The sequence below is a fragment of the Crotalus tigris genome, unplaced genomic scaffold (genome assembly GCF_016545835.1).
Source record: "Crotalus tigris isolate CLP2741 ecotype Arizona unplaced genomic scaffold, ASM1654583v1 scf7180000018018.2415403412:4055106, whole genome shotgun sequence".
Lineage (NCBI taxonomy): Eukaryota > Metazoa > Chordata > Lepidosauria > Squamata > Viperidae > Crotalus > Crotalus tigris.
This window is the reverse complement of record NW_024096780.1, coordinates 3,501,915-3,520,844: the sequence shown is the minus strand read 5'-3', so window position 1 is coordinate 3,520,844 and position 18,930 is coordinate 3,501,915. Positions and strand designations below refer to the sequence as shown.

At 37.3% G+C, this 18,930-nt stretch overlaps 1 protein-coding gene across 2 annotated transcripts in view; it reads right to left on the bottom strand.

Moving 5' to 3' along the window:
* Window positions 1–451: 451 nt before the first annotated feature.
* Window positions 452–18,930, bottom strand: part of MARCHF11 (membrane associated ring-CH-type finger 11) — a 42,237-nt gene continuing 23,758 nt past the window's right edge. For both annotated transcript variants that reach the window (XM_039346770.1, XM_039346771.1), the window contains exon 4: window positions 452–6,591. In XM_039346770.1, coding sequence (XP_039202704.1) covers window positions 6,269–6,591 — 323 coding nt within the window. In that variant the 3' untranslated portion in view covers window positions 452–6,268. The remainder of the gene's footprint in view (window positions 6,592–18,930) is intronic.

Sequence of the window (18,930 nt, the reverse complement as noted above, 5' to 3'; positions counted from 1 at the left end):
AATAAAATCATCTCTAGAATCTATATCAATATAACTGTCTGCCTGGGAAAAGCAACTCATTTCAAAGTAATGAAGGTCACAATCCAGTAACATAACTTGCTTTTGTCACACGAGATACCTTTTGATTGCCAAAGGACTACAGGTTACAGTCCTCTTGCACCATTTTTTTTTAAACCCACATGTACAATTAATACAATGGTATTTAATCTGAATACTCATTACTATGCATTACCATGTTTATTCATGAAAGCACTCAATCCACACCCCAAAATAATCTGAGATAGGCCTTCTCACTAATTTACATCCCAACTATTTTGGAATTCCTTCCTAAGGGATGTAGATATGGCCCCCATGCTCTTGTTCGAACAACTGAAGCTTGACACTATTTGTAATTCCTTCAGGATAACACTGAATGTTTATGATCTTTTAGGGCTGATAATCTTATTATTGTTTGATTTGTTTTGTTGAGATGTTTTTGTAAATAAAACTACTGTAGTTTTCTTCAGGAGAAAAAGTCATATAAAGTTAGTAATTTAGATGCATTCAGAAATGTAACTGAGGAAAATGCTTCTAGATCTGAGACCAGAAAGTTTTGCAGAATGAGAAATGTCTGGGGACTTTTAAATTACCGCTTTTGTTCTGAGATTCATTGATTTTATTCAATATGATATATAGCTCTATTGCCAATGAAGTTTCATTTTTTTCTCTGTGATATTTTATATAATAAGAATAATAAACATTAATGACCATTTTCTATTTGAGAAGTACCACATTAGGAAATAGGAGGGGGAAAGAAGAAAAAAGAACAATGAAGAGATAAGCACCAGCACTTAAAGTATAGGGATATCCTCCTTTTTTTAAAGTGAAATTAAATTATCCCATATTTAGTGGATACATTCATATGCTGCAATAAGGCATAATGTAGTTTTACAGAAATAGCTGGTCGCTAAAACAAAATATTACTTAATATGTTGTCTGAAACTAGAGAATGAAGCAACTGTAGGTTCTACGCTGCACTGTCCAAGCTTGTATTATAATAATTCATACAACACCAAGCAGAGTTATTTTGGAATTAGGAAAAAAAATCCCTTGGACATCTGATGCCCAAATACAGCCCAGGGTTGGCTTTAGAAAGAGGAGGAAGAACATAATGGTAGCAAAGGATTTTCAACTACACTGATGATATGCACTGCGGATTGTGAATATTTTGCATTGTTTCTTATTAACTTCAGCAAGAAATCTATTATTAAACATAGATCTGTCAGGATATTGTTGTTTAAAAATAATGAGACTTAGAATATCTGTGCTACAATCCAAATGACCTTCAGCAAAAAGATAAAAAACAACAGCAACCTGTTCAGAGTCCAGTCTATTTGAGTCCATTCATTAATTTGAAACTTCATTTAATCATTACTGGTTATTGACTGCAGCTGTAGCTATTCCAATGTATGAAAGGGTTCATTCACATGTTTAAGGTAATTATTTATACAGTGGACCACAGAGTAAATTTAGTCTAGCTTAATATGAAATAATCCATCTTATTTCTTTCCATCCACCCACTTCTAAGCACTAATGCACAGTGAGCTATTTAAAAGGGCACTGATACTCTGGATAAAATCCACTGAAGAGCACACCAACTTTCACCTTCCTTAAGGCAAAGTAATTTAATATACTAGATATGAAAGATGGATTAAAGATACAAGGAAAAATTAGCATTTCTCCTTCTATGAGCTGTGAACAAGAATATTGAAGTTCTGGGTATGATTTGCCAAATTTTAGCAATACTGATTAAAGAATAAACCAATATAAAACCACAGCCCATAAAAGTATGCACTATTAAATTTATCAACCATTAAACTGACATAGCATAGGTTGTGACCTATTTGCCCATACGTTCTACAGAAATATTTAGCAAAGTGACAGGACACAGAAAATAACAATTTAATAATTCTGTAAACAAAGGAATTTTCAACATATGTAACTTTGAATGCCAGACAGACATACCAAATGCTCTCTTCTACAGAGATGTTAAAAGTACAAATGTCCTGTCTTATTTTTCTAAATTAATCCAGTCTTTTGAGACAGTTGTATTTGTGGCCTTACAGTGAACAATTCTTAATGCAAGACTTTTCAGAAACCTTTGGGAAAGACAATAGTTCTTTGTCCCAAAAAAAAAAAAAAAAATCAGTTTTAGATTTAAAAGCATAAAATGGCAAAGAAATGGAGAAAGTTGAACTATGAATTACCTTTTGGAATTAGTTATACTATAATTGTTTCATGCTTTGTACAAAAGACTTACCAAAGCAACACTTTTTTGAACTGATAAAATTAGATGGCCAAATAAAATCAAACAACATTTTTCCTATGCTAATTAAACAAATAAGGTCTTGGGGGAAAAGAACTTTCTCCAAGGTTTGATGCAGCTGGAGCAGCTGGGGCTTTGGATTCAAATAGATGACTTGGAGAAGCTCATCTTTCTATCTTTGAAGCTTCCAAGCTTTATACATTTTTCTACTTCAGGATTTTGGCTAGTCAGTCTCTTTTCGGTTAACACACAAGATTTCCAAAAAAGATAATATAAAATGCAGTATACATTACTTCCATCACACATTTATTAGACTAGAGAGGGATGATTCCAGTTTTCTAGGAATGAGTGAATAAGTTAATGATGATGACATCTATGCACAGATCTTTCTAAGCATTGTTGTTGCATCAAAATTTATTCAAGAACATGACCCACTAATTTCAAGGATAACTTGTGCTGTCATATATCTTGTATATGTATCGTGTTTACTTCAAACTTAGATATCTCTATTTTCTGACCTGTAAAGACTTTATCAGTTCAGCAACAGAAAATTGGAGCCACGTTTTTACAATATTATTTGAAGACTTCAAGAAAAGAAGCTAGGTCAAAATGCCTGGGAAGACTTGAATTAAGAAAAACTAATAAAAATAAACACTGATTTATAACTCTATCCTTGTTCTATTGTTTTACATGAAAATATTATTTAAATTCATTCTGCATTTTTGAAGCGTATGGTCCTTTAACTTGCATTCCCTGGACTGTTTGTTTTCTTTTCTTCCTCAACTTTATATTATTCTCAAATGACAAAAAAATATTAAAAAGCAGAGATATGGGAATTTTAGTTTGAAAGTACATATCTTAGTCCAATACACAATATACTTAAGACATCTCCTAAAATTCATATTTTATTCATACAATTTGTATTCCCCTTTTCATTGTTAAATATTATCCCAAAGCAGATTGCATACAAATATGTTTTATTTAAAAATGCATTTTTTTTAATTTTTTCTTTATTTAAACTAGTGGTTGATGCAAAAAAATAGGATTTGTAACCCATATGAACCCATCCTATGAAACTGTCAGAGTAGAAATAGACTCATCTAAATATCATATTCCTCTAACAGAGGAAGATCAGTTTAGAACAAAAGGAACTATGCAAAAATTGATATTTTCTACCTAGTTTGTGGATTTCTCCAACTATTCAGAACATTGGAAATATTTAATCAAGTTTTTTTAAAAAAACTTGATTTGGACCTTGTGTCTCAAGGTATATTTTCAAGTGCTGAAGTGTCACTTGAAGGGAAAAAAAAGAAATGTTGAGGAAATATAGTAAATGTTCTAGAAGAATGGGAATTAAGATTGGGCAATAAAGGTAGTGAGATTTTTAAAGACAAGTATCTTTATGCTATATACAAATGTTTCAGAAGGAAAAAATAACTTTTGTTTTATTGCCCACTTTTTAGACACACACTTGGAGCAATAAAATATTCATGACTGGGGCTTTCCTAACTTTATTTTTTAACTATGTATAGCGCAGCAAAGGGAGGGCCTCTTCTCTTGAAAATCCCTTTCCAAAAATATGCTCAGGACAAGAATTCTTGCAAATCATGCAGTAGACATAATAAGGGAAGAGCAGTTGCTCCCTTTAAAACAGTCTGGTATATACAACTTAGTACTTTTCAGATACAGTATTTTGAGAATGCAATGGCCCAGATTCCCAGACAATTTGCTGTTAGTTTATTTCCTAATGATTCTGCAGGACAAACAAGCTTACAAAAAAGTCTTTTACATTTAAATGAGAACACATATTTATATATATTGCTATTACAGAACACTTACTGTAATGCCCTTGTTTGTTGCATTTGTTGTTTAAATCATAAATATATGTTGTACCCCATCTTGACAGTTTTGGTAACCAAAAAATTAAGTTTGAGTTGAGTTTAACTAGAAAGTATATTATAAATCTAAATAAGTAGATACATCACATTGAAAGTAAGATTTTCAACAGAAGGTTTACTAAGTGTAAGACTTAGGGCTGCATTATAAATATTGCACCTACTTGCCAGGATATATAGTGTGTTAATCAGTGAAGTTTGCAGCCAAGTAGGACCGCAAAGAAATATAACACTCATAAAAGATTGGAAATATCTCTTTCAGCTCAAGCCCATGCATTTTTACGTAGATATTTCATCATATTCCACAGGACTAATACTAATGTTAAAAACTGTGTAGAATTAACAGTTTAAATATCTTAAGGCTAAAGTTCTAGTTATTTTGGAAGTCCTTGAATGTTAAATGAATAAGCATTCTTCATAGTTAAGTTCACAATTTTTAAAAAGAATGAAGAATAACTATTAATGTCAGCCCAGTCTGAGAAAGACCAAAGTGGACAACTACAAATTAGCAAAATTACTATGGTGGCTTTCCAGGATATAATTCAGATATATTTTCAGTCAACTTTGCAATTGGTAAGAAATAACACCAAAAATTAGACTGATTTTAAAAACCTGGGTTTTTAAAACTTTTTTTTTTTTTTTGAAAAAAAAATCTCTAAATAGTTCCAACTCGGTATTGTTTTAAGCATGAAAAAGTATAATAAAACAATATGACATAAATATAAAATTCTAATCTAAATCAACATTAGTTCTTTCTTATCACAAAGCTATTTTGCTGAAATCCTGGCCAGTGTGCTTAGATGTTTTTGGCTGTGTGTGTGAAAAAGTTGTAAAAAGGCTATCTCTCTAATATAATCTCAAAATAGGGTATTATATAATCTGATCCTGCTGCATCCAATTTGTGTAGGATTAAGAAGGCTAAATTATTTTTCCTTCATTGTCATAGTATGCTATGATGAAGATGATCAGGTAAATCTATTTAATACAAATTATCTGTCCACATCTTTGTGCTGTTTTAATACTTATAAGAATTTTATCAATCTCTTAGATAAGGTTACTCAAGTATCATGAAACTTTGGATGAATACAAATAAATATTATCTTTTTTTTTGCAAAGATATCTGGATATCAAGCAGTTACTTTTTCTTTTTTGTCTTTAAACAACTGAAAATTAATTGAAATGTTAAATGCAGAAGAAAGGATACAAAGGATTAAAAAATGGGAATGCAGTAAAGTACATTTCTTTCAGTATAACTGAATTTAATTTAGCTAATTTGAAAATAAAATCAAATAGAATTGTCATGAAAGTAAGAAACAAACCATCTTGCTAAATGCTTACAGTCAGAAATCCTGAAAACAATTGTGGAACTTTTCTTGTGCCTGTTTATTTGCTTATTTTTGTTTATTTGTTTGTGTTTATTTCCCTTTTTTCTCATAAAAAACTCTAAAATTGTTTCATAGAACCTATATCATTAAATATGGATAACAATGTCTTGGAATCCAGGTGACATGTGTATATCTGTGAATCATAGTTCACAGATAATTAATTTATTTTCAATAATGCAATATTTTTTCACCTCAGTTTACAGCACAACACCACTATCCAATCCTAAAATAACTGTATTTGTCCAAAGACCAAAATGAAACATACGCTTATTTCCAAACTGAAATTACGTAGATGAATTTCTATTGTTACTTCAAGCCATGTCATTAATTTAATTTATTATAACTGGAAAAATTATAGATGACTTAGAACTTTGAAAATACATTTAAATCTATCAAAAATAGTTGTAGTTTAAAATATTTGTCTTCACATTATTAAAGCTACTGTTAAATTATATTTTTATAAATGCCAAGTACAAATAGATAAAAAGTAATAAATCATGGTATAAAAAGAAAGAAATACTTCCTTGGGAAAATGTATTTGCAATTCAACTGATCATATAAAAGCATAAACTAAAAAAGTTTATATATTTCTATGTGCTATGGTTTCACCATTCATTGCATTGCATTCCAGAATATTTCACAAGTTCTGGGCACAATGTCCTTGTGTGTGAAGCATAATGATTTTACACTGAAGTCACTCTCATAACAACCTCCCCAGAACTGTTGTCATCTGATGAATCCTCTGGAGGTCTCATTCGACTGAAGAGTTGTAATAAAACATAGCCACATTGAAATCTTGGTGAGGTTAACTGTGTTGAATGAGCTAAATTTCTGTTTCTCAATGCATTCAGTGGTAGCCACAAAGTCCTAGCTGTAGAAGATTCTCCTCGAGTGCTCTCTTCTATGTCTGTTGCTTTGTCATAATTTTGTACATCCCAAAGCAAATTGACAGCCCTCCAACGCTTAAATACTCTGCAGACTGATGCTCCTTCATGTACAATAAGTCCTAAAATTAAAATAAACAGATTATTGAAGCCCATAGTTCTGTACCTCAAATGTACTTTTTGTTAACAAATACAATTAAAATTGAAATGCTGGCTTGAATCAAAGCACAAAGACTTGGATTCTGGATAACTGATTCCCACATACCCACTGTATTAAACATTAATATCCAGATATATCTTTTTGGATAGCTTACAGCGTGTATTATTAATAAACAGAAGAAAGATAATGCTTTTATTTAAATATTTAGAAGTTAGCATAAACTGGGGGCCATTACTAATTTTAATAAGTACCATTTATGATAGATGATAGATATATAGATTAGAGAGAGAAAGAGAGAGAAACAGAGACAGAGATGGGAGAGAGAGGAAGAGATGATAGAGAGGGAGAAATATTCCCATGCCTTTGATTCAAGAGACATAACCAGGAAATCCAGAGCAAAAAAAGCAGCATCAAACAACTATAGGAAGCAAACAAACAGTAGGCAGTAGAATGGTCAATGTTCAGGAAGTTTCGTTATGTATACAGCAAGGTTCAGAAAGCTAGGAAACAAGAGACATCACAAGTTCAACAGATACAGAATTACTTGCATTGTCCAAGAAAGAGTCATCTTCAAAAAAAACAGAGGAGTCAAAATACAGCTGTCCAATATTGTTTCAATGATTAAAAGGAACTAGGACCAAAAGCTCTCGGTCTCCAGCCAAACAATGAATTTTAGTTACTGAATTACTTTAAAAAACAGCCTACGTTAGAATAAGATATTTGTATTTGTATTTGTATTTAATTTTATTTATATGCCGCCCAATCCCAAAGGACTCAGGGCGGCGTACAGAGTTAAAACAATCATAAAACAATAAAATAATAAAATAATACAGTCATACCGCGAGTCCGATCATATCCCGGCCCCCCCGGGGACATCAGCCCCAGGCCTGCCGGAACAGGAGAGTTTTAACGGCTTTCTTAAAGGCCGGCAGGGTGGGAGTAGTTCGAACCTCGGGGGGAAGTTGATTCCACCAGGTCAGAGCCACCACAGAAAAGGCCCTTCCCCGAGGGCCTGCCAGCTGACATTGTCTGGCCGACGGGACCTGAAGGAGGCCCAATCTATGGGACCTCACCGGTCTCTGGGAACTATGCGGCAGAATGCGGTCCTGTAGTAACCTGGCCCTATGCCATGAAGGGCTTTGAAGGTGATAACCAACACCTTGAATTGCGTCCGGAGACCCACAGGAAGCCAGTGCAGCTCGCAGAGGATAGGTGACACGTGGGCGTACCTTGGTGCGCCCACAATCGCTCTCGCGGCTGCATTCTGAACCAACTGCAGCCTCCGAACGCCCTTCAAGGATAGCCCCATGTAGAGCGCGTTACAGTAATCTTGTCTTGAGGTGACAAGGGCATGAGTGACTGTGAGTAAAGCCTCCCGGTCCAAATAAGGTTGCAACTGGTGCACTAGGCGAACCTGTGCAAAGGTCCCCCTGGCCACAGCTGATAGATGTTGTTCCAAATTTAGCTGTGAGTCCAGGAGGACACCCAAGTTGCGTGCCTGCACTGAGGGAGGTAAATTTGCCCCCCCCCCAGGACTAATGATGGACCATCCAGTTGGCCTTTGGGAGGCAAGACCCAGAGCCACTCGGTCTTGTCAGGGTTGAGTCTAAGCCTGTTCACCCCCATCCAGACCCTCACATCTTCCAGGCACCGGCACATCACATCGACTGCTTCACTGAAAGGACACGGGGTGGAGATATATAATTGGGTATCATCCGCGTACTGATGATACCTCACCCCGTGTCGCCGAATGATCTCACCCAGCGGTTTCATGTAGATGTTAAAAAGGAGGGGGGACAGGACCGAGCCCTGAGGCACCCCATGATCGAGGCGCCTAGGGGTCGATCTCTGTCCGCCCGCCAACACCGACTGCGACCTGTCAGAGAGGTAGGAGGAGAACCACCGCAATACGGTGCCGCCCACCCCCACCTCTCCGAGACGACGCAGAAGGATACCATGGTCGATGGTATCGAAAGCCGCTGAGAGGTCAAGAAGCACCAGGATAGAGGAATAACCCCTATCCCGGGCTCGCCAGAGGTCATCGGTCAGTGCGACCAAAGCAGTCTCAGTGCTGTAGCCGGGCCTGAAACCAGATTGAAAAGGGTCCAGATAATTAGTTTCATCCAAGGATCGCAAGAGTTGGGACGCCACCACCTTCTCTACAACCTTCCCCACAAAGGGGAGGTTGGAGACGGGACGAAAGTTCTTCAAAACAGCTGGGTCCAGGGAAGGCTTCTTGAGGAGGGGCCTCACCACCGCTTCCTTTAAAGGTTGCGGGAAAGACCCCTCCATCAAGGAGGCATTGATTATCGCCTGGAGCCAGCCTCGTGTCACCTTCCTACTGGCAGAAACCAGCCAGGAGGGGCACGGGTCCAATAAACAGGTGGCGGCATTCATTGCCCTCATGGCCTTGTCCACTTCATCAGGGGTCACAGGCTCAAACTCACTCCAGATAACATGACTAAGACCAGCCCCTGGCAACTCGGCTGGCAATGCCCAGTCGGAGTCCAGGTCTCTCTGAATCTGAGCGAATTTGTCCGAAAGAAACTGAACAAACTCCTCAGCTCTCCCCTGCAAGGGTTCCTCCGCCTCCTCCACTTTAAGAAGGGAGCGGGTCACCCTAAACAAGGCGGTCGGGCAAGATTCTGCGGACGCAATAAGTGCGGAAAAGTGAACATGCTTTGCCGCCCTTATCGCCACTAAATAAGTCCTAAGATAGGCTCTTAATAGTGATCAGTCAGATTCAGAGTTATTAATTCCAAGGCATTGTTCCCCACAATATGGTATTTCTATTTTTCAGTTCTCTGCTACTCAAATGAGAGATGGAAGCGTTCTTATAGATTTTGTGCTTCTGTCCTTCCTTCAGAGTCTGAGTCTAACATAAGCAGAGTCAGAGATTGTTGAAAGTGACTCCACCAAGATCTAAGAGATAGAATTAACTTCCTCAGATTATACTTACTAGAATCTTAATCTTCACCTAGTTCTGCTTCTCTTCAGAGGAGGCCTGTTGGGGGTCCATCATTTGCCTTCCCAACATATACCTTCTCCAGTTGTATAAAAACTGATTTATTTTATTTAGAGGAAAATGGTTTGTCAAGCTGAGAGAATGCATATCTAAAGCACTCCAAAAGAGAAACCTTCTAATCACTTCCCAGATACTGCACACATCAATAATAGAAATGAAAATTAAAAATCTGTACTACTTCATAATCTTCTTGTCCTTTAATCAGCATTGTTAGAGGATGAAAGAGGCTGACATGACCAGGCTGGGAAGGAATATTAAGAACAGATGTGTAGTTATATGAATGTAGCTGGTATGCTGTAAGATTAATTTGAGCAGTTATCTTGAAGCCTGCTATGACGTGTGGGCTTAGTCTGAGCATAAAACAGTAGATGATTCATGGAAAGTAAGACTTGTTACCAGCTATGAAAAAAGTTCCATTTTGTGTCTTCTGGTCTGTAGAGACATTGCAGTCTTGTTTAGGCCATTATTATTCTATCCAGTGTATCTAATCCACTGTAATAACTGAGGAAGGAATAATTCTATTGGGAAAAAACACAAGTGAAAATCTGGAATGTTGCTGTGTGGAAGCTTACTGTTACAAGGGCAATTTGGAAATAAACCTCAGTTTGGTTATCAATGACAGACACTTGCAGATACAGAACCTTTATTATACACATTAGAAAACTACAACATTACATTACTTTTTGACATAATTGCCATTCAAATTGAGGCACTTGTCATAATGTCTTACAAAGTTTGAAATTCCTTCTGCAAAAAAATCTCCCTCTTGGGATGAAGCCAACCTGTAACAGCATCATGAAGCACATTGTCATCATCAAAGCAATGTGACGCAAGCCAATGTTTTATGTGCCTGAAGAGGTGGTAGTTGCTCAGTGCCAAATCTGGGCTATGAGGGGGGGTGATCAAAGACATCCCAATTGAATTGCTTCAAACATTTTTGGGTGCGTCTAGCAGTGTGCAGGCAAGCATTATCATGAACCAACACCACACTGTAAGTCAGCATGCCCCGATGCTTGTTATGGATGGCTCATCTGAGTTTTTGTAACGTTTCACAATAGATTTCTGAATTGATGGTCGAACCACCCTCCATGAACTTCACTAGCAGTACTCCTTTGGCATCACAGAATACTGTTGCTATAACCTTTCTTGCAGACAAGCTTTTTTGAGTTTCTTTGGTGAGTGCATATGACATCACACCATTGATTGCTGTTTGTTTTCAGGGTTCATGTATGACACCCAGGTCTCATCACTGGTCACAATTCTGTTAATAACACATGAGAAAGTCCAAAACAGAACCCATTTGGTGTGTTTGTGCTCCTCAGAAAGGATTTTGGTACCCAATGAGCACAGAACTTTCAGTATCCCAAATTTTACCTTGTACAAAACAGTCCCAAAAATTTGGGGAAAGTGTAGAGAAAGTGCAGATATTATGAACAGATGGACTTCACGGACCTTTTTGTCAATTTCCTGCCTGAGTTCATTGCTGACTACAGATGGGCGGCCACTTCTTGCCTCATTGTGCATGTCAGTTTGTCCATCTTTAAACATGCAACACCATTGACATACAACACCTTCATTCATCATGTTTGGTCTGCAAACATTACACAGTTTGCGATGAATCGCAGCTGCCAAAAGTTTTTACACATACAGGAATCATATTACTGCATGCACTTCACATTTGGCAGGATTTTCTATGGCAGGATTCATTTTTAATTGATCTAGCGGACAAGTCAACTGCAACACAATCTTCTCCTTCCACTCTTCACTGCCTACTTAACGGGCATAGTTATCCCCATCTATTTCTCGCACATGCTCAAATGGAAGTTTATTTCCAAATTGCCCTCATATAAGGCAACAGGTTTACTGATAACTAATATAAACACATATATTGCTCCAAAGTGGCATTGACATTCTGCCTATCTAGCTACAGTTATACAAAGTAGACAGCTTGAATACTCTAAACATTATCTTGACTATGTTGTGCCTGAAACTTCCAAGAAATTAAGAGCCTCTGTTTATGGTTATGTATTCTGGGAGACCATATAGGCACAAAGATACAAAGGAATAATTTTGCAATTTCATAAACTGCAAAATTCAAATAACTACTAACTGGAAGAAAGGAAATACAAAAAAAACCCCTCCTCTCTTTGTTGCCATCAAACTGTCATTCAGTTTTTTTGCAGTTCACATTTTACATCCTTACTTCATGAGCTGTGGGCTAGGATCAGAAACTGACCACATTAAACTATGAACAAAATTATATTTTGACTTATACTTGAAAATAAAGTCCAAAACTTGAGGACAGAAACATAAGAAGACATGTACGCTAACCAGACAAGCAGTTCACTCACCTACATTTAAGAGACATTGTAATGCATTGATAATTTCTGCTCTAATTTGATGACACCAAAGGTCACTGCAAGTATAAAGTCTTATAGAATCCAAAATGTCCAATAATCAGATGATCATGATGTAATTTAATTTGATTTTATAATTCCATGGGTTATATTTATTTGGATTTTAGCAATAAGCAATTTTGTATAGAGTACAAGGTTCAATGGAAACTGACCTGGCTTAACACATTCTCATACTATGACTTGTTAATGTTTCTTGTTACTGATAAATGTATATTTTCTCAAACACAAGTGAAGGTTCCAGAAAATAATAGAAATTCTCCAAGTGCAACATGGTGGTTTCCAGGACCTCTTTATAGGCCAAACTACTGAACTTGAGTTTGTATGACAAAATATATGGTTTCTGATTCTGGACCTATAGTAGATAAGAGGTGAGGAAATTAAACCATGAAAAGAGACCAACAAGCCTGGCATTAGCTGAGCTTTTAGAAGTCTGAAGATATTCAAGATTATATTATTTTGTATACTTGATGAAGTTTATTCAAATCATTTCACATTGAAAAAGCATTCTCAATAGCCAGCAATTCTGGATCTCATATTGTATAGTTGAATTTTGTAAAACAGAGTTTCTGTGCAAAATCTCTTCTGAGCCAGAGATTTATAAGAAAAGCAATTCTACAATATCATCCTTACTACAGAGGAAATCTGATGACTGCATAATGGTGAATTCAGTCAGAAGTGAATAAAGTCTTGAATTTTTAGAATATATGCTTAGTAGCCATCTCTCAAAAATAGTTTGGACCAAAGCAATTGCTACCTGGGTGAAGGAGTATAAATTGTCAGTAATAATTTACAAAGCTTAAGTGCTTTTGTACTATCCTGATATTCTGACAGAGAAGAATTACTTAGAGGATTCCATTACTTGCTGAAGAAATAGAAGAAATATTTACAAATCTGAATAGGAAATTCCAGAAGATACAATTCATAAAATGTTGGAAGATGACCAAAATGTTGCACAGTTCAGTAGGTATTGCTATGTTCAGGCGGGGGCTGGAGTAATTACTGTGTCTAGTATGTACCAGACAGTATGCATCTTAAAACCATGATTAGGTATGGATAACTGTTCCTTGTAAATGCAACAGCAGAACCCATATAGTTGCATATGTCATTTTTCTATTTCTCCTATAATCATTGCATAATTTTTTTTCTCAGTATTTTCTTTGAAAATAAATCCAGAAAAACCCTAGTCGTTCTGATGTAACTGAGCCTGTGGAAAAATAGCATCAGGAAACAAAAACTCTATGTCAAATTAGGTATAAAAAGTTAGGGAGATAACCTTGAGGGAACTCTATGGAGAGTGTTGAAGTATGCTAAACTTTGTACTCTTGGAGGTGGTTTTATGATATAAATATCTCACTGGTTTTAAAAAAAGGGGAGACTTCTCAAAAAACATTCTTTGGTAAAGCAATTTGGTTCTTATGGGCTTTTAGATCTTTCATACGTTTCAACACACTAAGTGCAAATTCAAAAGTCATCCTAAAGAATGAGATGTTGGAGTTTTTAAAAAACTGTTCTGGTCAATACTTACTCATAACTATCCTCAATAAATGAAGAACTCAGGCTTCTGGGGAAAACAGTAACTTTAGCCAGTATGCTAAGATGCAGATCCAGGCATGCATTTCAATTTTAGTTAGCCCTACCTTCCTCTTTAATACTATATTTGGAATGCCAGGAGTTATATATAATATAGCCTTTAGGAATTTAGATTGGACCCATTTATAAGGAGTAAATGTAAGGCCCCAGCTAGGCACTGAACAGTAGTTGTATTTGAGCCTCAGGTGAATATAATTTCAGTTTTACTGGGATATACTGTACTCCTCTGGTAAAATGAAACTAATTTTAGTTTCCACTGATTAGTGGAAACTAATCAAGGAGAGAAGCAACCTAGAACTAAAGAGAAACTTCCTGGCAGTGAGAACAATTAATCAGTGGAACAACCTGCCTCCAGAAGTGGTAAATGCTCCAACACTGGAAGTTTTTGAGAAGAGATTGGACAGCCATTTTTCCAAAATGGTATAGAGTTTCCTTCCTGAACAGGGGGTTGGACTAGATGACCTCCAAGGTCCCTTCCAACTTTACACTTATTATTATTATTATAAATATATGCAATGTTACAGACAGGTTGAGATGCTGTGCCATTTTGTTGTGTGGATGCGGATCTGCTTTTTGCACTCAAGATTTAGAGTCTTCCATTTTCTGGTCTTTCCATTGCTACTTGCTTCTTGGATGCAAAGTAACCATCTTGGCCAACAGATAAACAATTCCCTCAAAAAGACAGGGTCTAGCTCCTTCCAATTGCATTGATTCCTTGACCGCATGATTTGGCTAGGGATCTACTAAAGAATCAGGTATTATCATATTCTCTGCCAATGAAAAATTACTCAGATGTGAATCACACCAATTTCCCAAACATTCATCAGTCTGTAAATGCAACTGCTTAGACTTTAAAGCATTGGTTCTCAACCTTTCTAATGCCGTGACCCCATAATACAGTTTCCTGTGTTGTCGTGACCCCCGGGGGTGTGGCCAAGTAGGTGTGGCCACCAATAAGAGGGAGAGGACAGCTAGGGAAAAGGGAAAAAAATGGCGGACAGTGTGGTTTGGCGACCCCCATGAAATGGTCATTCGACCCCAAATGGGGTCCCGACCCACAGGTTGAGAACCACTGCTTTAAAGCATTAGAGCACACATCAACTAGCAGGTAATCAACTAACATTCCTGGCATTCATCCACGAATATAGTCTCATTCCAAGAATTATCATAGTAATAGCAATAGCATTTGGACTTATATACCACTCCAGAGTGCTTTACAACACTCTCTGAGTGTTTTAGAGTCAGCTCATTGCCCCCAACAATCTGGGTTCTCATTTTACTGACCTCAGAAGGATGGAAGGCTGAATTAACCTTGAGCTCTGTCAGGATCAAACTCCTGGCTATAGTCACAGTTAGTCTGCAATACTGCATTCTAACCACTGTACCACCACGGCTCCTAGTATACCACAGTAGTCATGAGCTACCAATCAGAGTTTATTGGTGTATATAGCAACAAATCTCTGCCCTACAATTATTATGCACAGGTGTATAATATAGCTTTTCACATTTTCTAGCATTCTTACAATTTATTTACATTATCTTTGCAAAGATTTTTATATAAGGTGTGACAGACTTGGAGACTGGACTCATCTGTATCTCTCTCTTGTAATGTGTTATACAGTAACAATAAAGATTGCTGGATTCTCTTTGTGAACTGTCTTGCTGTCAATTTTGTATAGAAAGTATGCTGGTCAAAGGTTACTGGAAATATTTCAGGATTCCCATCAGATTTTCCAGACAGAATTATTCAGAATTTGCATTTTGGATGCTTAGGTGATGAAAATAGTTAAGCCATAAGCTGGTTCAACTAGCTCTTCGTATCATTGGTGACCATGAAAAAGAGGCACTCGGATCCTTTATCCTGCTAAACTCCTCTATCTGTGCTTTAGTGTCTGAAAAAAACTGCTTTCTTTTAGTGCAACTATATCAGAATGGTAAATTAAAGCAGCAGAAGATGGCAACTAAGAGTTAGACTTTCTGTGTTTCTTCACTGCCATCTAGTGATCTTTCTTTATCTTTCCAAGTCAGTAGTTGTATTCATTCTGTCATAACAGTGCTAGAGGCATAACTAGACAATCCTGAGTGAAAAACCAGCAGTAAATTTTTACACCAAAGATAGTAAAGGACTTCTTAGTTAAGATATGATCCAGCATTTAAGGAATATTGTTTTGTTTGAAAAACAGAGCATTAGACAATAATTGTACCAATGTTCTGGCAGATAGCTTCATATAAATGACTTAGATGAGGGAATAGAAGGGGAACTCATCAAATTTGCAGATGACATTAAGCTGGCAGGAATAGCCAACACCCCAGAAGGCAAGCTTAGGATCCAAAAAGATCTTGACAGACTTGAACAATGGGCCCTATCCAACAACATGAAATTTAATGTGGAGAAAAGCAAGGTTTTACACTTAGGCAGGAAAAAACAAAGGTACAAGTACAGATTAAGCAAAACCTAGCTCAAAAACAGAAACTGTGAGAGGGATCTTGGAGTCATAGTGGATGATCACTTAAATATGATCACTTAAATATGAGCCAGCAGTCTGTGACAGCAGCCAAAAAAGCTAATACAATCCTTGGTTGTATAAACGGAAGCTTAGAATCAAAATCATGGGAAGTAATAGTACCACTTTATAAAACCTTAATAAGACAGCACCTGGAATACTGCATCCAGTTTTGGTCACCACATTACAAAAAAGATGTTGAGACTTAGGGAAAAGTGCAGAGAAGAGCAACTAAGATGATTAAAGGCCTGGAGACTAAAATGTATGAAGAACAGTTGCAAATTTGGATTTGGCTAGTCTAGAGAAAAGAAGAACTAGGGGTGACATGATAGCAGTATTTCAGTATTTGAGAGGTTGCCACAAAGAGGAGGGGGTCAACTTATTTACCAAAGCACCCGTAGGCAGGACAAGAAACAATGGACAGAAACTAATCAAGAAGAGAAACAACCTGGAACTAGGGATAAACTTCCTAACAGTGAGAATAATTAACCAGTGGAAGAGCTTTCATTCAGAAGTTGTGGGTGCTTTATCACTGGAGGTTTTTAAGAAGAGACAGGACAGCCACTTGTCTGAAATGGTATAGGGTCTTCTGCTTGAGCAGGAGGGTGGACTAGAAGCCCTCCAATGTTCTTTCCAGCTGTATTCTGATTAACATCAACATTAACATTATCTGGATGATCAAAGTAAAAATGAATTTCAAGAAATAACAGTTTCAGTTATACTTTTAGAAACATCATGTCAGTACCTTATGAATCCTTATGAGCCCTTTAACCCAGAAATTCCCACTTTGCTCAAATACAGTCAATACTGCTTCAGTTGAATTGAGATTATAGAGAGATGATAGAACAGTGATGGCAAACCTTTTAGAGATCGAGTGCCCAAACTGCAACCCAAAACCCACTTATGCATTGTCGGGTGTTGGGTGGGCGTGGCCCATTAGGTGGGCATGGCTGCGGTGGTAATGGCAGACTGGGTGGGACTAAAAAGTTCAATCAATCAATTCCAACTTTGCAAGATCTTTTTTTTCCCTGCGAGAAGTTGAAATTAACTGATTGAACCTTTTTTTTTTTGCACACGGCAGCGGCGGCCTAAAGCAAAAAGGTTTTATAAAATCCAGCTGAAGGCCTAGGACTGGGGCGATGGTGCACGTGCCCACAGAGAGGGCTCTGAGTGCCGCCTCTGGCACCCGTGCCATAGGTTCACCACCACTGTTATAGAATTATAGCACAACCTATTCAGAGCAACATCTTATTTCTGCCTAGATAAAGTGCTCTTCCCAGAAATCTGGTACTTCATTTTTCTGCTCCCAACTTTTAGAAGGTATTGATTTCTTACACATTGTGGCTCTATCCTTTCTTTTGAAACTTAGTCCAAGTTTGCAAAGCTGGCAGCAGTAGAAAATGATTTTAAGCTTAAATCATACCCGGGCTTCAGAATCCAGACCACAAATTTATACCATTGCATACATAGTTTTTTATCTTTTTGCTGTAATATACTGTAGTTGTCAACTAGGGTTTTTTTTAAATCCCAATATGGGAGTCCTAAGACTACAAGCTAGACCACAGGTTGGCAACCTGCGGCTCCAGAGCCGCATGTGGCTCTTTGAGCCTTCCCTTGTGGCTCCCAGCCTCCTCTGCCATTTGCAGAGAGAGAGGGGGGGACAGAGAGACACTTGCGCTTCCCTGCTTCTCTCTCTGTCTCTTTGTGTTTGTGTGTCTCTGTGTGTGTGTGTGTGTGTGGTGTGTGTGTAAAAGAGAGTGGACTCACGGTGTTCTCCGAGGAGCTGAAAAGCTTATTGGGTGTGGCTCCTCCCTTTGCTGCGTCTCTGCATGAAACAGGAAGCAGGAAGGGCAGGAGAGAGCTAGTTAGCCCAGCTATGCTGACTCAGGAATTCTGGGAGTTGAAGTCCATGAGTCATAAAAGAGCCGAAGTTGCCTATCCCTGAGCTTGTTAGAGAACAGCTTGAAACCAGCTTGCCAGGTGAGCAGAAGATCGGAGAGAGGGAGGGGGGAGAGAAAGAGAGAGAGAGAGGAAAGAGAGAGAGAGAAAGAAAGAGTGGGGGAAAAGGACTGGCAGATCAAGGGCAGAAAGAGAGAGAGGGAGACAGAGACACACACAGAGAGAGAGACCCTTTTGACATCTAAAATAAAGATAATACTGCATATATCATTTTTTATCTTTATATATATATAAATAAAAGGTAAAAAAGGATATATGTAGTGTTATCTTCATTTTAGATATCAAAAGGGTTTTGCGGCTCCCAGTGTTTTGTTTTCGGTGGGAAACGGGTCCAAGTGGCTCTTTGAGTGTTTTGGGTTGCCTACCCCTGAGCTAGACCATAATTCTTTAGGAGTGTTCTCATCAGATACTTTTTCCTAAGCAAGTTAAAACTCTACATAAAGAGACAATCATCATTTATTAAAATAAAATAAAATAAATAGGAACATCAGCATCAATGGAAATAAAGGCACATTTGTTTTCAATGGGTTCAAATAATATTTAAACTATTTTTATTATATATCAGCAAGCAAAAAATTGTTATGGGAAGGAATTTCCATTACTAGAAGCACTTAGATAAGCACTAGTATCTCACATGGTGAGGAAACAAAGCATTACTTCAGTTCATTGGTTGAATTCATCCTTACAGAAACCTTTAAAGTATATGTGGGAGAACAACTAGAAGAGCCTTTAGCTGCAAAAGATGTAGCTTACAAAACTGTGGGAATGTCTAGCAGCTTTTCTCTCTAATCAAATAACTGGTAGGG